This window comes from Penicillium maclennaniae, assembly GCF_028827695.1.
Source record: "Penicillium maclennaniae strain IBT 15551 chromosome Unknown utg000007l:1.0-4884863.0:1.0-4888362.0, whole genome shotgun sequence".
Taxonomy (NCBI): domain Eukaryota; kingdom Fungi; phylum Ascomycota; class Eurotiomycetes; order Eurotiales; family Aspergillaceae; genus Penicillium; species Penicillium maclennaniae.
Genome location: NW_026623219.1, coordinates 1,947,355 through 1,967,352, shown reverse-complemented (window position 1 = coordinate 1,967,352; position 19,998 = coordinate 1,947,355). Strand labels below are relative to the sequence as shown.

Genomic DNA, 19,998 nt, shown 5'->3' with positions numbered 1-19,998 from the left:
GAGACCGGTAAACATCCGAGCCTCAGGTGGAGGTTTTTAAAATTACATGAGTGTCATCATCACTTTGAGCACAGCCTAGCCGAGAGGCAGATTTAAACGCCTTGGGAGGGGGAGAGGGGGGGGGGCGAGGGTGAATGATGTGCAGCATGCAGAGCCGGTGCGTGGAAGAGAGAGAGAGAGAGAGAGAGAGAGAGAGAGAGAGCAAGCCCAATGTCACTGCACGACTCCAAGTGGAGAACGAGGGGACGAAAGCACGATGGATACGGCACTCGATCGTCTTTGTTTCTGGGTAGCTGATCTATACTAGTTTGGAGGCTTCAACGGCCTGGGCGGGTCCCCTTTCTTGGCTGTGGCTCTTTGATTTTGGGTTTCTCTTCTGCCTTGGACCGAGAAGATTAAGTAGGGTTCGGACTGAGTGGAGTGACGATGATACGTCCACCTACGAGGAGGGTAAAAAGACGCAGCCTGGAGCCAGTCATGATTGTGGATTATTTCTGTTTTCTCTGAACGCAGACAAAGAGTGAGCGAAGAATCCTTCTCGAGGTGTGTTGGATTCTGGTGGACAGTCTATCCTGCATAGAGTCAAGCGTCGATGGAGGGGAAAAAAAAAAGAAATAAAACCTTGGGCAATTGTTAGAGCAAACTTCTAAACTTCCGTCAGCACCCGCGGCCTAGGTCGAGAATCGATAGGATAGTGTTTGCGCCCACGTTCGAGATCGCGCATCCTTCGGGGAGGCAGCTGGGACGATCCGTAGCGTCCCTCGGTCTAGAAGGCGTCAAGGCTGGAGAGGAAAGCAAGAGAGCGTGGGAGAGAGTGGACCTCGGGCTATAGGGACTCGAATGAACACATGGAATTGTGCAGAGACCAGTTTCAGGTACGGAAGACGGGATTTACGGCAACCTGTTGGGCTGAGCGATTTCCACGGAGTATATCTTGGGGTCGGCGGGGTGGGAGAGACACATTGCTCGTGTGGACCAAAGTCGTAAGCAATAGCAGCTGGTTACACAACGGATCTAACTGGCTCGAGTAGTCGGTGGCTCCCAAGTTGTCGTCGGTGGTCCCCGGCCTGACTTCCCCCGTTCTCCACTGGCCCCAATGAGATCGGGATGCATGACTCCATCCCTCGGCGGCCCCGTCTAAATAAACTCGAAACAGCCTAACGGCGCCCATCACATTCCCGGCGAGACGAGCATTCATGGCAGGAAACCGTGTGGCTCTGGTCTTTGGTTTCCCCCAGCCTGAACTTCGGATGAACCAGTACAAGACTCGTTCGGTCCTGGTGCTTCCCGAACGTCGAGAAGAGAGAGAGACAGAGAGAGCAGGACGCGGTCTTTGGCCCGCTCCAGCTCCTCCATTCGTCTCCTGCACGACGGACCAATGGAAAGATCTCAGTTCGCTTTATCATCTTCCCCCGATGCTGACCTCCACCCAGGTTCGCCTCTAAGACCGAAGCAGCGCTAGCTCTGCGTCTCGGTCGGGCTTGGCACCTCTCATCGAAAAAGGTGTTCGAGAAAGACGGCGCCCACGGCGCGCGAATGCTGCCCCGTACACCTCGAATCCTTTCGAGTCCAGACACCCAGACATGTGAACTGGCCGATGCCTCTCATTTGTCGAGCACTAAAAGCCGAGGTGGAGGCCACGACGAGCTGCCCAAGTAGATAAATGACCCGGGGTCATTCTTGAAAATACCCTCAGAGGCACCTGGCACCTGGCACCTAGCACCTAGCACCTAGCACCTGGCATCTGGCACCTAGCACCTAGCACCTAGCACCTGGCATCTGGCACCTAGCACCTAGCACCTAGCACCTAGCACCTAGCACCTAGCACCTAGCACCTAGCACCTAGCACCTGGCATCTGGCACCTGGTAACTGGGCCCACGTTGGGCATCTCTCGATCGCCACCCCCGGTCTCTAACTGTCCATCCACTCAGGAACGGCTAATCGGCTCACCTGAGGCTCAATCCAACCTTATGAAACACGGAATAAGAAAATACTGCCGATGATCTCACCGGGATCAAGGGAAGCACCCGGAGCCACGCTACCGTCAAGAGAGAGAGAGAGGGGTGTGGGCACATCTCTTCGTTTGCTTCGAGAGCTTCCAGAAGCAGGCTAGCTTGGGGGTTCGTCGTAATCGCAGCAGCCATTCACGGCTGAAGGCGGAGCCAGTGATGCGTGCGCGCGGACTCGACGCTCGACGCTTGGTTCAGGAACTCAGCTGAAGGTTGGGGCTAAGCCAGTGTGCATAGGCAAGTCCACTGGCCCCCCCTCTCTTTTTGTTTTTTGGTTTTTTTTTTATTTTCTCTCTTCTCTTTTTCCTATTATCATTGATTTTTCTCTTCTTATTCTTTTTTTTTTTGCACTGTGAGACTGCAGGCCCGTGAGGCCGAGATGAAAACGGTGTCCCATCTCCCTCTCACGTCGCTTATTGGGCGCCTGTGATCGATGCAGGGTGCCAGGGTCGAGCAAGCGTGTACTTCGCCTAAAGCCGTACCCGTACCCGTACCCATTTTTCTCCACCTCAGTTCTCATTCTACTCTCTCTCCCATCGAAGACCCGATCTAGACTTCGGACAGCTCTGAGAATAGTTTGGACGATCGTTCAGACCGGAGGGAAAGGGTGATAGCGGGACCCACCACACGTCGCATACCTAGGGTATGCGGGATTACTGGATGCAGTATAAGGTAGAAAGTACCCGAGCTGCAACGAACCAGTCACTCTTATTTCCACCGGCATGCAAGGAAGCGCATCGGTCCTTTGCCGCTGACAGCACATGTGCACAGGAGCGTGGTACCGTTCCAGAAAGGTTTCACAGTTGGCATTCCAATCGATGGCTGACTTTTCGACCGGGGTTGTCCTCGGCGAACCATGGATGAGACGGAGAGAGAGGAGGGGGGGGGGATGGGGGAGTAATCTTCCCGCAATCTCAGGGATACACACCCCTGGGCGGATCAACCGCTCGAGATCCAGTCTTCGATTTGATCTGCCGAGTGTGCCACTACCGCCCGGATCTCAGGTCCAAGAGAGCACGCGAGAGTCCGGAGCTGGAGCTTGGCTTGCATTTGCATTTGAGAGCTTAGGCGTCCGCCCCCCCCCCCCCCTTTACCACAAATAGAACTGGAACCAAAATTTAGAAAGAAAATAAATAAAAAAGGAAAAAGGAAAAAGGAAAAAAAAGGAAAAAATGAAGAAAAAAAAGCAAAACTATGAAACTCAGGGAAATCGGATCTCTCGGTCGGGGACAAAGACAGGACCAGAATGACTCGTTGCTGGTACTAGACTCAAAATCGCCTTGGCTCCGTCTCGCTCGAAAGGGGGGAGATACGTCAAGGGCCAGAAAAGATGGCCTGTGCGGCACCTTATAGACTCTCTCGAACAGGGCTCCCGTGCTGCTTCTAGCTTTCTTTCCTTTAGTCTCAGACAATCATCCAAAAAGGGGGCCTCCACACTTGTTTATTCAGATTGTTGTCGACGTCATTCCGGGCATATCTTCTAAAGAGTGCTATGAGGCCTTATTCTAAAGTTTTTTTGTTTGTATTTTTTATTTTTTATTATTTTCAGTAACTTCAAAATACTTCGAATCTCTTCCAGGGAATCAGTTCCCGCCGCCTAGTTTCAGAACCATTGTATTTCTGGTCCGACTGTAGGGTGACACTTCGAGTCCGCTGACCTGCAGGACTCACATCCAACGCACGAGCGAGAGCGCGATCTAAGAACGGACCGGCGACGCCACCCTGTCGAAGATCATCCAGATGGAGGTCCGTCGGAGAAAGTGAGCTCGCAGTCGGTTACTGAGAGGAGCGGTGGCCCCGTGTTTGATCCAGTCCTTTGACCTAGATCCTACATTCAGCCATAGCATTTGCTATAGTCTTTCCCTCCCCCTTCCCCTTCTTTTACTGAAATTGATTTTCCCATGCCTTTAGGTGCACGGTTACCTCGACCGGTTTCCCGTCGCGGCAACACGGGCCACGTTGGAGCCGGGACCGGGGGGGCCGCCCTTGCTGCGTGCAGATCACAGCAATCAAGAAGTCACCTTGACCTCACCATGCGGCTCATGGATCCTGGAGTTTGCCCGCTAGCCACTTTTATTTTTTTCCCCTTCATTGTATGTGTTGATCCTAGAATATTTGTCGACGTGCAGGTCTAGCTAGGGACGAAGAGCATGGGGATGGACCGTGGACAGATGAATCAGTCCATGGTCGGCAGTCGGCAAGCGCCGCGTTACGAGTTCTTTGCTTTTGATATCAAACCATGCTCGGACCCACCGATATCTGCTTGCCATTTGGATTGCGCATCACTTGGCACGCCATACAACTCACGTGAGGATGGAGAGCCACGTCGTAAACAAGCCCCGAGAGGGTGCGTCATAAGGTAAAGTACCACGGTCATTAAAGTAAAAGAGGGATTGTGATTGTTACCGCCCCTGGGTAGAACTCCTAACGAGTCTAGTCAGTAACTGGTTCCCGGGCCACCCGGTCCCATGGATGCAGGCGTGGTCGGAGTCTTGGGGGCTGGTATTTTCATTTCCTCTAGAGCTCGGGGTTTCACCCACGTCGCTCAGGCTAAGCCACATCTACAGTTTGAGACCAGACCTTCACCTTCCTGGTCCTGACATGCCTTTGAAATAAAGTTGTCATACCCTGGCTCAAATGCACGGAATCATCGTCCACCCGGGGAGGATCTGCTCCGGGGGTGGGAGGGGCGCCAACGGTTGTGAGCTTTTAGGTTTGGTAGAGATGTCTTGGAGTTGAATCGGCTAAGAGGGGAGGAGGGGAGGGAACGGGATCCCCTGTTCGACCGCATCGGGGACAAAGTGGTCTTCTCCGCACTCCGGATCGTCCTAGAACGAATAAGATGGTTCGGGAATCCCCAATCGAGAGATACTCCGGGTAAATTGTAATCAACTGTGGTGATTTGACCCCTTCTCTAATCGGTTGAATCTGCCCGCAAGCACGCAATAATCGGCAATTCGAGGAGGGGTCCCCTCTCGAACCAAGTTTTTCCCAGCTCTCCTAGTTCTTCCAACTCCATTCCCACGGTTTTCAAGTTTTCATAGCAATGTCAAATTCAGACAAACAAAAAACCAAAGACCCAACTCGTAGTCTGGTTCGGCCCCACCATCCGGCTCCGAGCGTATACAGTACACGATGGAGTCCCGATGGGCCCTTAGGTAGTGTGTCCACTACACGGGTCTCAGACCCCGTCAAGTCTATAGGGAAATAGAAATGCCGAACGTGTCTGAGTTTATGAGTCGGAAATGATTCCTGACCGCATCTGAATCGCACACCGATACTTGCTGCAGAGACTCTGACGAGCAAAATTGTGATCTATCGGTCAAATCTGCAGCACTGCAGTCGCATGGCCCGGCCTTGTTTCATGATCTTGACCGCAGGACAGTTCAGCCTTAGCCGGGAATAGGAACCTTGGGGGTTGATCGCTGCACGATACCTATGGAATACCTATTATGATTAGGGTCCTGAAGTGTCCCCGGACGTGAACGTTTTACCACCGAACATACCCGCATCGTTTATCTGCATCTGTCTGCACCTTATTCGTACTCTCGTGGCGTCGGCAGACAACTCCGCGGTAACCTGGCATTGCAAAGTCAAAATAGATTGATTCTGTCTCTGTCCCTCGCCGGACTGGAAGAATAAAGCCAAAGCGACGGCACTTGGTTGTCAAAAGAGGCGGACGCAGGGGGTGGCGAACCAATCCATGTGCATCAATCATCGATGGAATCCGGTGTTCAAAGAGCCGGACTACAGCTGCACAGGGCCATCGCGGTTCCCAAACTTGCTATACCGCCGTGAATTGAGAAGTACCGTTTAGGCCTGCGGAGGCGCCGTCGCGTGTGAGTGGCTCTAGGGACGGCTTGAATCTCCCACGAATAAAGTATAGATCACAGAGGCATCTGCAAATAAATCCTAACCCAACAAATCTGCGCCCTCTGAGATCAACGGGTGTTTCAACCATCAGACAACCCAGTTTTGCACGATTGATTCGCGCTATGAAGAGACCGCTTACACAACTTCCCGGAGTGAATCAACCGTTGGCCACACCTCTCCACTGCACGGGTCGTGCTTAACATGTTTTTCCTTTTCTCCGTGGAACAAATGTTTTTTTTTCTAAAAAATCCAACAGTGGAGCCCAGGTACGAGACGAGGCATCTCCTTGGCCCGACATGAGTCGACATGACTCGTATAGCGCGCTTTTGAATCCTGTGGTCCATTCGATTATCAATGGAGCGAAACCAATCACCATCTCCATATACAGCCTGTCGGACATATTCCCTAAATCCGACCCGTGTAGAAAAAAGTCATCAAATCCCGCAATGCGACGAACGGGCATTCCATACCGAAGGGTCACGATCAAAACTATCAAAAAGCCAATCTTCAGCTCGGCTCGGGGTGTTCCTTCCTTCTTGAAACGACTAAGATCGCCACGCCCCCATTAAATCATTCCCGCAATCGATCTCGCTTCCTCGCTACAATCTATTGGATATCGCGATACATCGAGTACTGTACATTAATATCGCACACGAATCACAATCTCTCTAATCGACCGGCAAGAAGACCGTTGCCTCTTAAAACGTCCTTTACCATGTTCTTATGTTCCCATATGTTCCTCCCAACCCTCTGGGCCAACCAGGTAGTGTAGAGTTGACCATGAATCATGCCTCGACACTTCACAATAGAGATTGCCGGGTATCGAAGATATGGCAAAAGCACACACGTCAGTACGAGACTAAGCCCATGTACAACGTGGCGTGGCGTCCGGATGATTTCCTGGATCCACGCCCCTCCCTTCCCTCTCCATACCTTGCCCTCTCATCCCACCCCATAAGTCAATCATTCCATCCGTCCATAGAAGCAAAGCAGGCACCTACATCAGAAAACAAGAGGAGTTTATGATTCAAATAACTCAACATCCATGACGCTACGAAAACATATAATTGGGCGGACAAAATACCCGTGTTATTGTCCCCGTCGATCATCATCTTACTGGACGTGCAGTCAACAGGAATACTGTATTCACCATATCATGCCCCTCCCTGTGCCCGTTCCCCGTTCAATATGCTCCACTCTACAAGTCGCCACTTTGTCAACCTGATCGCAGATTCATCTGAACCGAACAATTCCCAGCCTGGACGACAACAAGTCACAATCACACTCGCTTCTGGGTAGCGTCTCCTCCTGTCTCTGCACTCGGGCTCTAGCTTGAGAGTGAATGAAAGGCGGGAAATTGGGGGGGAAACTTGCGCTCGAGAAATGCTTTGCTGGGCACGTCTGTGGCGCACTTGCATTCTGCGACCTGACTTGACTTTTCACCAGTGACCCTGTTTCTGGTTCTGGTCCTGTTCCTGATTCGGGGTTTCCTCTTGCCGGGTGTTATTCTTCGGCCCTCAGTTCTTGTGCCTTAAGGGTGTCGCTTGGAGGGCTTTATTGGGGCTGGCTGGCGGGTGATAATCTCCGAGGTATGTATGTCAGTTTTTGGGATGTTCAAATGTGTACTTTTGTTTTGATGTTGGATTGGGACTGAAGGTCTCAATCTTCGGGATATTGAGGGAGAGTACTGCATAGAATATTTGAGGTACGGCTGCGGCTACGGCTGAGTTTGTGCTGATGGTAGTACAAGGGCTGAACTTGAGCTAGCGTAGGACTGAGATATTGGGCGGCTGTACGCTTGTCGAAGGTACCGTCTACGCTGCTAGATATTATGCGGATGGCTATGGTGAGATTTTATAAGTAGTAGTACTGAGATTGATAACGACAATGCATTGGCTCGGGAGTTTTCCCGGCCTGAGGGTAGTACGCTGAATGATATGAATGCTAAGCTGAGTGTCCATTGAGATGACGTGTATGCGTAAATGAGATGCATACAAGGGTGATGCTGGCTGTTTCATCAGAGCCAGATGGCCTTGCGTCAGGGAACGGAGCACGGCCAGGGCCCCTAGACTTGGATACCAATGGCTTTTTTTTTTCCTTTATGCCAATCCTGTACGGTTTTGAGGGGATTGTTGAACAGATGAACTACCTAGCCGTGTGCCGGCGCAGCTGTAGGTGCCATTTTTGCTCGATCGGATTCTGGAGAGTTGGTGGACTCTCGAGGGCGAATTGGAAGACGTGGCGCTTCAAGCTCTGCAACAGGTGGTGCCTCGAGCTTTAGTTGCTCTGGGCTTTCGTCTTCGTCGTCGCTTGAAGTCTCTTCACCACGGCGGCCGTGACGCTGATTCTCTTCCATACGACGGCGCTTGTCGTCAATGTACTCCTGGCGGCGAGTATCTTGAGGCAAAGGTTAGTGAATGTGATGGACACATCTCTGGATTTGGGTAAAGCTCACCTCGGATCTCCTGTGTTTTCACAGCATAGGCCTGAATTTCTTCCTTGGACAGAACCCTCAACACAATGACATAGTCCGACCGCTCTTCAAATCGCTCGTTGCCTGCCTCCAATGCCTCCGGGTTGACTAGTCTGCGGTCGATCTTGGTCCAACGAGCTCCCGGAGGAATACCCTGCTTATGGGCATCCTTGAGAGGAGCAACCCCTTCTCGTATTGGATTGGGTTCTTCGGGGAAGCTCTGACGGGGTGGCTTGAGGATACCCTTGGGCGCAGCCTCGGGTTCTTTGGTGGGCGGCTCGACAGTGATAACCTTCCTGACGTCCTCCTTGCTGTCAGTTGGAGAGTGACGTGAGCCATTCGTCTGCCCATCCTCTAGTCTTCTTTGTGAACGTGACGACCGATGACGCGAGTGGGAGCGGTGACGTCTGGAGGAGCGGTCCTCAGCGCTGCTGGTGTCTGTGCTGCTATGTCTACTCCGATGATCCGCCGCAGAAGGCTCTCGCCGGTACTTGCGAAGGTCCTCGTCGTCTGTGTAAGTATCTGAGCCGCTGTCTTTTCCCCGAGAGCGTGCCCGTGACCGCCGACGAGGACGGACGGCCTTGCTCGGTTCCAAGTAGAGCTGCTTATTTTCGGCACTAGGGGAGGTTTCATGAAGATCTCGAGTCGTAGGCTGGGCGGAATCGTACTCCCGGTCAAGATCATAGTGGTGACCGTGTCGATGTTTCGAGGCACGATGGTCATAATCCGACATGTCGGAGTAACCCGCACCCAAGGCAGCCGTTCCAAGACCGGCTGCTAAGATCTGCTCGCCAGTGCCATTGCGTGGGCGCGGCGATCGATCATCACCGTGTCTGTCACTCTCGCGTCGATGTCTGCGGTGACGCCTACGGCGACCGTCGTTGTACGAATCATAGCCATCGTCGGACTCGTGAGGTAGGGCGGCTAGGGCACGGTCGTGGCCGCCTCTTGCTCGAGAAGCATCCCTTGTCCGGGAGGCGTCCCTGGTTCTCGATGTATCCCGGTGACCGTCGGAGTTTCTGGATGAGCGCCGGCCCTCACGATCGATCTTGTCCAAGCCCCACGAAGTCGGAGGGGGTCCGTGAGGTCGTTCAGCTCGTTCTTTTCGTAGCAGCTGGGGATGCTCATCCATTACATTCATGCTGAGAGGACGGTCTACCGAAGACCTGGATACAGGGTGACGCGGTTTGACAGGATAGTCTCTGTCAAATTGCTCTCGCGCATTTGTGTAAGAGTAGGCATCATAGGAGTCAATATCATCGCCTTTCTGCAGTCCATCGTAGGCGGGGTGTCGACGACGCCCACTCGAAGTATGATGACGATACGTATGCTGAGGAGAGTGACGCTTGGTACTATCACGCGGGTCCAAACGACCAGTATCGCTCGCATAGTCCGTGCTATACACTCGGCGATGGCCATGGTGAGAAGAATGAGAAGAATGCGGAGTCAGATACTGGCTGGAAGTGGAGGGAAGAGGACTGGGAGAGCGGCCTCGACCCGAGCTGGCCGCCGGACGAAGATGACCGGAAGATGATGAAGACGGCACAGACAATCGCACCGGAATATCGTACAAATCGGCCGCAGACGCCGTGTGGCTTCTATGTCTGGACTGGGGCTGAGGCTGAAGTGTATACTCCGTCCGCTTCTTAGTCGGCTGGCCAGGATCACGGAACTTTTGAGAAGAGACCGGCTGAGCCTCGATCCTCGACGAGGACCGATGATGTGGCTGGTGTCTATGAGAGGCCGAGTATCCGACATCAGAAGGGTAGTAATAATCGTCATAATCGTAGCGGCTCCTTGAGACGTCATAGGGATCGTGGGAAGAGCCGAGCTGCACCATGCCGGTCGACGCACGGGGGCCTGCCACGTGGTGACGTCCCCCGGTTGGCGACAGGTTGCGGTAGTAGGTGGAGGAGCTCATTTTGACTTGGGGATATGGAAGATACCAGCTGAAGCCGTGGCTTCGTAGGGCTGCCGAGTGGTTCAGCGGGATGGGCGGGGGACTGCACGATCAACATTAGAATGCCGCATCTTGACTGCACGAGCTGATGATTCTTGAAAAATACCTGCGGTCGTCTTTCAATTTAAGTACAGTAGCTCCTCGTGCCTCCCAAACAGCAGGTAGGATCCGATGGGGCCGAGGAGGTGAGGGTCCGGACTGGGTCGAGCTTTGGCGAGTAAGATTGAAAAGGGGGATCTTCGATCAATTCGATACCACGGGTCGGGGGAGGCTACAGCCCGATGAATGAAGCCGATGATGTGAAACAGAAAAAGGAGAGAAAAGTCCACGGTGAGATTGGGGAATGACGCAAAATGGTGGGCGCCGCCGATGACAAAGACCCCACTTGGGCTTCTGCCACAGTCGGAGCTAGGCTTTATTTTTGCTTCTCGTTCGTTTACTAGTCAATGCAGGGAGAATGGAGGTTTTGGCAGTTGGGAACTTTTTTGGTATCTTGGATGTTTACACACTGGAACCTTTTCGACCCGTGGGGTTGGAATGTCTGGATCGGAGGGGCATGAAACCATGGTTCTCTCCCTGCTGTCATCCTGGTGATCCCCATGTCTCCATGTCTCCCATGTGAGGCTCTGCACTGCCGATGTGCCCGGGTGCTCGACGGGCAAAGTCGCCTGGGCGCAAGACATTGGCATTTCGGATCGGATCATTGAGGTCCGGAGTCACGGATTCAAACGACCAAGTGATTGGAGTACGAAGTATACTCGGCCGGTCGGGTTTCAGCATCAATATCCATACAGTAGACCACATCTCAGTCGATATCCACCTCATCTCCTCGCTCCGGTCGATCAATCTCCCAATCTACCACCATTCGTGGTTATTCTACTCGTGAAACATGGCCGAACATTCCAAGATTCTTCCCATCTCCACCGTCACCCTCTTCACCATTCATATCACACCCGTCCCACCAATACACCCCACCTGCTCCGACGACACTTTCGCGGCCCTCGACGTGCGAATCAATCAGGGCATCCGGGAGGTCATCCATGAGGCAAGTCACACCCCATTTCTCATAGCTAGGGCGGTTTAGCCCACTTCCCGCGCCACGCCCGCCCCGTACCAAACGAAGCGAGCCACTCAGCAACCCAGGATCTTCAGACGGTGTCGAAACCAAAGGCCCACCGCCCAAGGCCCTTCCCCTTGGCCCGGCTCTCGGCGGGTTCGATGTAATGCAAGCAAGATGCCTAGCCTGACCCGACGCTCTGAACATGGGTATCGACCATCATTGGCCCCATGCTGGGTCATCGTATTGCAAGGCTAGATTTGACTCGCCGAATTCTTTCTTCGCCGTCGCGTGCCCAGGTTCCGATCTGATGTGCTGTTCCGGCCTGGGTGCGGGTGCCCTGGGAGGATCGTCTTCAATGATGGCTAATTCGGCTTCCCTGGATGGTCCGTTCCCCAGTATCGAGCCTCCGCTTCACTCTTGGTTATTTGTTTGATGGCATTCACCTTTCCTACGCCCGCGCCCTGATGGAGACGGGCTCATTTACCTCCCCAGTTGAGGCACTTATGACGCATAAATACTGGTTGATAGAATGTACACCCAGGAGGTGAGGGTGCAGGTTCAATTGACGTATACACCGGTGAATGGTATAAAGAAAGTGACTATGATCATGGTCTCTAGTTTCTTCAGCATCGTCTATTGAGTCCACAGAGAGACCAAAGCTTCAATTATCAGTCGTTGGGTGTTTCGTGCCCCTCCACAATCATACCCTATACCACCATATCCTCAACGTTCAACGTCTTATAAAATGCCTCTTGCCCACGGATCCCAAGCTGGCTCGTCCCTCTCGGCCGCTGGTGTTTCAGCTCAGAGCTTCGACCACCTCTACCACCGTTACTTCACCGATGTCGCGAATATTCCGCCTGTGCACCGATGGCGTGCCGGAAACACGGACCTTGTTGGGTCCGGTGCGGCAATTACGTGTGATTTGTGGTGGGTGTGCCATATGTGCGAGAGTATGTGCAATCCTGCTCTATCTCCGGATCGATGCCCAATCTGCAGTCACGACAAGTGTGGCTCGTGTGGCTCGGTGAATGTCTGAGCCATCACTTTCACTCGCCATGAGTGGGTAGATGAGAGACAGTCTACTTCGAAAATCTGGTTTCCAGAGGTATCACTCGTCTCGCGGCTTTTTTTTTGTTTCAGCAAGGTGTCTGGAGGCTTGGTATACATCGGTGTATGGAGAATAGATCGAAGCGGGGGCTTCGAGCATTCTGGTTTCATTTTGATCTGGTGTTTTGTCTGTTCTTTCCACTCCTGTCTTGCTGTTTTTAACCTACTTGATTAGTTTCAGTGTTGTTTTCAGGGTCAGTCCTAGATGTCGAGAGTCGATGAAGATTGCCTCATTTCATGCGTTGCAAGTTTTTTTTATTTTTATTTTTTCTACCTCCTTTGCTTTCTTACTTCCCTTATAGGATTTTGCAGCTTGGTAGAACAACAAGGGGTATTAACTTGAATTTTCTGTCACTTGGCAACACACAAAGGTCTCATTGCCCTTTCGAAACCAATTTTTACTCGAGTTATTTTAGTTCTTACATTTGATAATTGTAGAATGTCTGGTTTCAAATAATGCGAGGGGTCAGTCCACGCCAACTCTCGGGCCTACGGAAGAGCACATTATCCCCATACAGAAGGTCAGAATTTGAGCTTAGTTTTACGCTTATGGTCACTTCTTGTTGTACCCATGCCGAAATTGACAAGAATATCATGCATGGCCGTAATCAAGGTCGTCCCACATCAGACCTACTTCCTATTTTGGTATCAAGTACTTGAATCAAGATTCCAACAGAACAAAAGCTCACTATCGAAATGTGCCTTTAAGCCAACATAATACCATTCCCATTCCATCACATCCTAGCCCAAAGACTAGGAACAGAAAAACTTACTTTCTCACCTCATCCCCATCCCGTCCAACACTGCACACAGCCCCCTGATAGACCCCTTGATACCCATCGACCATCTCCCCCAATTCCTCAAAGACTACCTGGGCAAGCTTCGCATCCCTATACAAGACAATACCCAACGGATTCCGGACATCCATCATCGCCCCATGGCCCCCTCGTACCCTGCATCCACCACACCCGCACTAATACCCACGCTGGATCTCCAAAGCGACGAGCGGGGCAACACGCTCGCCATGCAATTCCGGGGGACTTTGACCGTTTCGTTGAAATCGATTAGATAAGATCCTGGCTTTAGGGTGATTGTGTCCGTGAATTGGAGTAGTGTTGTTTTGGCGGCTTTGCGATTGGCGTTGGTGAAGTCTATTGTGGCAGGGGTGGTCCACTGGGAGATTTATCGGAGGGTGAGGTCGATGCCACAGGGTTGGAGTTGGAGGGAGCTGTTGAGGAGGTTTTGGACGAGGTTGCGGGATAGGATCTGGGTGCCGCTAAGGATCATGGTGTCGGGGTTTTTTTTGAAAATGCTGCGGTGGAGGAGTTTGGGGGGTGATGAAGTGGTGAGGTGTGGATTGTAGACGTTGGAAGATACGCTGGAGTGGTCGTCAATCCTGTCTGCACCTCCTATCTTACCGCCGTCATCTCACGGCTTGGGTTTAGTCTCTTAAGCAGGGAGTTCAGCCCTATGCGTGGGGCCGCGCTAAGGAAATATGCGAGTCTACGAATTTGGTAATAGAGTGAGATACGGTAAGGTTGGGGCGGAAATACAGAGACATTAGAGTAGTGTATGGATTGATGCTACTACTCAATTGAAATGGGTAGTTCTGGACCAGTCGCCGTGAATTCTATGCTTTTTGCGATTGAGTTCATCATGTAGACGTCGGGATCAATCCAGCTTCCTGCTTTAGTCGCGTGACCACAGGGCCCAGAGCGAATGCGCTCTCGGGGCTGCTGTGGTCTGCACATGGGCTATGCTTCAATGGGAGGAGCCAGTCCGTGATGCTGTAGCCCATGACTTGTTGGAGGTTCTTGAGTTTGCTGCCGAGGTCGAAAGGGTTTTCGCCAGGTTGGGTGTGGAGAATGGCGAAGACATGGCGCTCTGCTGATGGGCTGCTTGGAGGTTGGGTTGGGGTGAGTGGTTCAGGTGGTTCAAGTGGTTCAAGTGGGTATGAGATCATGCGGAAGGTGGGGGGCCCAGGGAGAGTCGGGTGTCCAAAGGCGTCCGAGCAGGTGCTCTGGGACTCGAACGGCAAGTGTCCAGACGACAGAGTGGCGGCTGAGATTTTCAATGGTAGTGATATTGAGCATGGCAAGTTGAATGGAGCTGAGAGTCATGCCTGCGGAGAATAGTCCGAATAGTCCGCTCAATCCAATGCAAACACACCAATGTGGATTCGCACCTCCGGTTTGGCGTTTGATTTCTGCGGTGAAGTACGCATTGACGATGAGGACAAATGCACAGTATGTAGCTGTATAAAAAACGAATTGAATGAAAAACTTGAAAGATGTCTCCGAGACCACGCCGCCGACCCTACATCAGTCAGCTATGAGTAACCATTGAAGAAAGGCTGGTCAACATACCAAGGACAGAAATGGTCCATCTTGCGTACACAGCGATCAACCTCGCGGCAATGGTGTGCTCTGTCTGTCTTGTATTGGCAGCATGTCGAGCAATACGGCGGCCGGCCGTCGTCCTGACATACAAAAACATCCTTCGTGTAGAAGCTCTCCAGGCCAGCTGAATCTAACTGGAATGCCTTTCCTCCAGCATGGTCGTTCACAGCACTTTCAAGGTCCAACTCAGTTGGCTCCTGCTTCTCAGCATCTCGCACCTTCCTCGAACCGCTTTTGCGACGCCGGCGTTGCCCATGTGAATGCTTGCGCTGCAAGGCGAAGTCTGCCTGGACGCGCTCCGCACCGAATGGAAGATATCCGGGACTCCCCAAGACGTTATACATCAGGCGACCGTACGTCGCGACCATGGGTATTAGAAGAACATAGTAAATGGTTAGAATTGCGGCGCCGGCGCCGACTCGGGAATCTCGGTTGTAGGATGGAAGAGGATATATGAGGTAGTCGACTAGATCCAGATTTAAGACTCTGCACTTCTGTTTGTTTTTGTCGAAGCGACTCACTGCATAATGGTTTTGTAACTGCGTAGCTCGCATAAACCACGGCGCCGAGTAAGACGGGCGGGATGATTCTCGAGACCGCGAGGTTGACGCGCTTCTGCGCCTGTGTGGCCATCGAAGGAAAATGTCTGCCTCGCCCCGATCACCGTAATGGATGCATGAAAGAAGAATATGAGGTAAACCGGTTCGGGCGTTCAGGAGACAGGATGTGTTCGAGTAGGCGGAGATGAAGTCGCGGGCGCAAACGGCGCAAACAGGGCCCCGGCAGCCTGACGTAATCGGCCGTTGAACAGTTCCAATCCAATCCAATCCCACTGGTAGATTGCGTACAGCGCGTGCAGTCGCAGTCGAGTCATCATTCTCCCTGAATCTACGGTATTCCAATGTAACGTTCTCAATTGAGTCACAGCTGTCATCCACGCTATTTGCGACCGTGAGAATTGAATGAACATGGATGATCGAGGTTCTCATCCATGTGGGATCGTGCCGGTGGATTACCAACCATGGTTCATCACAATACATGAAGCCCTAAGAGTCGATATCGTGATATCGTAGTTGGTGAACGGCATGATGATAGCTGAGAAATCCGAAAAAAAAAAAAAAAAAATTGATGAGAAATCCGGAATGAAATTGTTAATCCATGTAGAATCCGAAGAACTTTTGAAAATACGAATCTTTTGCAATGACCTCGGATTGTTCACCACCTTAGGCAGCAGGCGGGCTTAGCGCGACACACCTGACCGATGACTCCATTATCGAGTCACCGATGCGATATCTGCCTATGCCGAGTGGAACCGCATCACAAGGCTCCAGGCAAGGCATCAACGCTGAAGAGTTGACAGTTGACCGATGATCGTCGGGGAAAGTCTGTTGTGACCGTCAATTCGGCGTGCCCGAGACGGTTCATGCCCTGGAACGCCTACATTTGACCCCGGGCGAGACGGTGAGATCAGCAGCCTTGGCTCGGTGGAGCTTCGCCCACTGACTCAACCAGCGCGTCTGTGAATCACCGGTACCTCTCTAGACCCCTGAATGGGGGCTAATCCCACCTGGGTAAAGCGGGTTAATCACTCGTGAATCACCCAGGCACCCCAAGGCTCCAAAGCCGTGGCACGGGTGGATCGGGGACCCCAGATGGTCGCGACGAAGAGCGGACTTCCATGGCCCCAAGCACTAAACCCGGGTTGAACCCATACATTCCCAATACGGTGCCCTAGGCCCCTAGGCTGCCTGGCACGGCTGATAGCTGTTTTCTTAGCCACAATGGGCGTTTCTCTGCCTGTTCTTACTATATGCTAAATTCCGCTATGTCCTTGGGTGCCTATATAGTCTGGCATCTGTCTCGTGCTCAATCCTCACACACTCAATTCATCCTGATCAGATCCTTGAATCCTCAAGATCGCCTGTATACTTTTTTTTCTTATCTTGTATACACAACTCAACTGTATACCACACGTCTATATACTTCATCAGCCACCCGGCATCCATCCGTGCATCCCAACCTGCATTCAACTATTAGACCACATCAAACGACCACTTCGACCACCATGGCCTCGCTCTGGTACTGCTGCGATTGCAGCTTCGGTCCTCACAACTCCGCCCTCTACGAATCTTGTGTCAACTGTCAACGCCGCCGCTGTCCGGCATGCGCAGAAGAGAAAGCCGCAGACAGTCTAAACACTCACAACCACACCCACTGCCACGAGACCTCACCATACCCGTCCGTGGCTTCATTCAGGACAGCTCGCACAATGTCCCTGCAGACGGTACCGGCCATCCCAACACCAGACCTTCCCAGTGTCCGCCCATTACATCGCGCGGCGCCAGCTATGCATGCTCCGCCTGTTGGTACCACGACCAACTACTATACGCAAACTTACATGTATATTTGCTGCCACTGCAATGATGGCCCGAAGGTCTACAACGTCCAGCCAGTCTGTATCGTCTGCAACCATCAAGCCTGTGGTTCATGCATCAACGTCAAGTAAGATTGACATATTCCTCTTGCTGGACAAGAGTATGAAGCAATGGTGAGACAACCATTCCTTTTATTCACACACTACTTGAATAGACCTTGCTGACTTTTAGCCCCAGTGTTACCGACCTAGTGATTCCACTTGTGTTTTTGTGTACTTTTTGGGTTTATTTCCTTGACGATTGGCCTTTTCATCTCCATTCTATCACACAGAAAACGGGCCAGGATATATCAGCATAGCGGGTTTTTTATTTCCGGGATTTTCTCTTTCTCCTTTTGTCTTTTCTCATGTTGCGACCATTATTTGCGACTAGAAGTGTCTTGGATGTTTGTTATACTTCTGTTTACTTGATCTAGTTAGCGCACAATGAGGTAAGCAGGGCAGGATCCCTGTCAGCCTCGCGTTCTCCATCGAATCCACTTAATTCATCACAACCATACCGTTTCCTCTGTAAAGAATCAGAACAAAGTAAAACCAAGAAAACCCAAGATACTCATCCAAGAACCACAATCTCATCCGCTAGTTAGTCCCGCGCATGACTGCGCCCTGCAGAGTGTAGTCATCTCTCTAGCACATCCACGGGGTTTAAACGTGACCTCCAAACCAGGGTATGCCGACCTGCAGCTAAAACACCCACGAACCCTCCATACGGAAGCCCATCCCTACCGGCCGAGCCGCACCCGGGCAAGAACCATTCCCTGCGTGACTCTAATTGTTCATCAAGCGGGACCTATGATTATTCTCGTAATAATACAGCAACGCTTCGCTTGCTGTCGAGTCCAATGACATAGCGACTAGTCACAATTAGACCGGGGCGCTGTTTGCGCCCCAAACCCAGCGTCCCCGAGTCCAGAAATCCCCAGGGTACTCACTCGGGAGACCGCCTTTCGAACCTGCATCTACGCCCATCAGCCCTACGCCCCCTGGGTAAAGAAGCGGTCGCTGGGCTCACGGCCCCATTCTTGGCCTTGGCCTGCACCTGAACCTGAACCTGAACCTGGACCTGGACCGTGATCTTAACTGAAGGCGGTACTCCGTTCAGCCCACTCGACTAGCTCGTATCTGTGAGGCTGTGCTCCGGGAATTAATCCGCGCACTGTAGCTGTCACTTTTTTTTTCCCCAGTTGCACGTCACTAATGTCACTAATGTCAGTACCGGGCAAGCTATGTCCGTAAATTGCCCTGTCTCCACCGGCTCGTGCAGTGACGTTGTTCTCGACCCGGGTATTTAGGCCCGGGCGCGGGCGTAGCGCGTAGATACGGGGAGTTGACAGTCACTTTTTTTTAGGGTCGGGCGACGTGAGTGCCCCGGGTGGTAAGTGAACAACAGATCAGCGAAATCGTGGATCACTCAATTCCCGTCGCGATCATGATGATCGGCATCTCCGATCCGAGGGAATGGATATTCTGCCTTGCGGGATTTTGACTCACAGGCCAAGGATGCGTCTCCACATGAGATTGTATTCTAGTCAATCATTGGCTTGGAAACTTGGTATAGACCGTAAGCTACAGAGGCCAGGTACGGAAATGGTTATGGATTAAGGACGTGAACTTTGATTCTGACGGGACTTTCACACAGGTGAGACGGTCATATTCAGCCAAAAGCTAGAATTACATTTCATGCTATTCTGGTGCTGAAAACTTGTGACACTTATCTGTTCGGCCCCCATTTTTTGCCGGTCTATACTTAGCACGCTATTGTGAGCCCTCGTTCCTATCAATGGAACTCTGTTGATTGGTGCACTTTGCTGTTCAGCTGTCGATTGAGTGTTTCTAGATCATTAGAGGAGGGCCTGTTCGGGTTTCGGTGTTCATCATGACAGTCTTGACATTCTTGGCCCCCCCGCCTTCGCACGGGCCTTGTCTGAAGGGCATGTTGGGACTGCTGTTTCAGGTGCTCGAGTCTTTGGATTGAATGTTTGATGTCGAGTCAAGCGAATCAAATTGTAAATGACATGATTGACTTTTAAGTGCCGTCGTCTCGAACATGACCGTAATCGATTCGTGTTTTTGAATGTTTGAGAAAGGACTTCTGGGTACCTCAGTCCATGACACAAATATACCCCCAGGCATTTCCTCGCATGTTCAAATTTCCAAGATCAGAGTATTGCTTCAGAATTCACTTTTCTGTTTTTTTTTCTACTAACAAATACCTTTGCAAGTTCAATGGACCTTTGAAAGGGCATCCATCCATCACATTAAATCCAGAGCGCTTCGAAAATGCAAATACCCTCCAATAGTGGAAATATTCATGGTCAACCCTCTACTCAAACGGTGGAAAATTTCGAAAGAATATATGATATGATATTCACGGTTACTTAGTATATATACTGCATACCAGCCGGCGCATCATAATCAAACAGCCTCCCCAGATCCGGAGAAATAAGTATCCTATGCTGTAAACCCCAGCAGTCGATGGGTTCCAGAATGAAGCACAACGGCGAATTTACGAAAGCTTCATGCAGACGCGCCAATGCCATTTCGCCTTGGCCTTCAGCCCACGAGAAGATCGAAAGATCAAGGTCCGATTCTCAAGCTCAATGCTTGCACCTGGGTGTACTGCGATGTACTTCAACTGCGGGTTTCAGATTGAAGACTTGCAAATGCAGGGAAACGACC

The 19,998-nt window shown here is 51.8% G+C and overlaps 6 protein-coding genes across 6 annotated transcripts; 3 read left to right on the top strand and 3 right to left on the bottom strand.

The window, feature by feature from the left end:
- Positions 1-8,032: 8,032 nt before the first annotated feature.
- N7477_007954 (uncharacterized protein) lies at positions 8,033-10,277 on the bottom strand (the record flags this gene model as incomplete). The annotated part of the gene is made up of 2 exons (XM_056969617.1): positions 8,033-8,280; positions 8,339-10,277. 2 exons carry the CDS (start codon positions 10,275-10,277, stop codon positions 8,033-8,035), a joined length of 2,187 nt encoding a protein of 728 aa, XP_056819649.1.
- Positions 10,278-11,205: 928 nt separating this feature from the next.
- N7477_007953 (uncharacterized protein) lies at positions 11,206-11,400 on the top strand (the record flags this gene model as incomplete). Its single annotated transcript, XM_056969616.1, has 1 exon — positions 11,206-11,400. The coding sequence occupies one exon, from the start codon at positions 11,206-11,208 to the stop codon at positions 11,398-11,400; it is 195 nt and encodes a 64-aa protein (XP_056819648.1).
- A 721-nt stretch (positions 11,401-12,121) lies between these two features.
- N7477_007952 (uncharacterized protein) lies at positions 12,122-12,407 on the top strand (the record flags this gene model as incomplete). Its single annotated transcript, XM_056969615.1, has 2 exons — positions 12,122-12,329; positions 12,376-12,407. 2 exons carry the CDS (start codon positions 12,122-12,124, stop codon positions 12,405-12,407), a joined length of 240 nt encoding a protein of 79 aa, XP_056819647.1.
- A 1,006-nt stretch (positions 12,408-13,413) lies between these two features.
- Positions 13,414-13,773, bottom strand: N7477_007951 (putative dUTPase; the record flags this gene model as incomplete). Its single annotated transcript, XM_056969614.1, has 2 exons — positions 13,414-13,637; positions 13,695-13,773. 2 exons carry the CDS (start codon positions 13,771-13,773, stop codon positions 13,414-13,416), a joined length of 303 nt encoding a protein of 100 aa, XP_056819646.1.
- Positions 13,774-14,140: 367 nt separating this feature from the next.
- Positions 14,141-15,518, bottom strand: N7477_007950 (DHHC family palmitoyltransferase; the record flags this gene model as incomplete). The annotated part of the gene is given in 4 exon segments (XM_056969613.1): positions 14,141-14,506; positions 14,520-14,802; positions 14,853-15,351; positions 15,407-15,518. The coding sequence occupies 4 exon segments, from the start codon at positions 15,516-15,518 to the stop codon at positions 14,141-14,143; spliced, it is 1,260 nt and encodes a 419-aa protein (XP_056819645.1).
- A 1,432-nt stretch (positions 15,519-16,950) lies between these two features.
- On the top strand, positions 16,951-17,391 carry N7477_007949 (uncharacterized protein; the record flags this gene model as incomplete). Its single annotated transcript, XM_056969612.1, has 1 exon — positions 16,951-17,391. The coding sequence occupies one exon, from the start codon at positions 16,951-16,953 to the stop codon at positions 17,389-17,391; it is 441 nt and encodes a 146-aa protein (XP_056819644.1).
- Between the last annotated feature and the right edge of the window lie 2,607 nt (positions 17,392-19,998).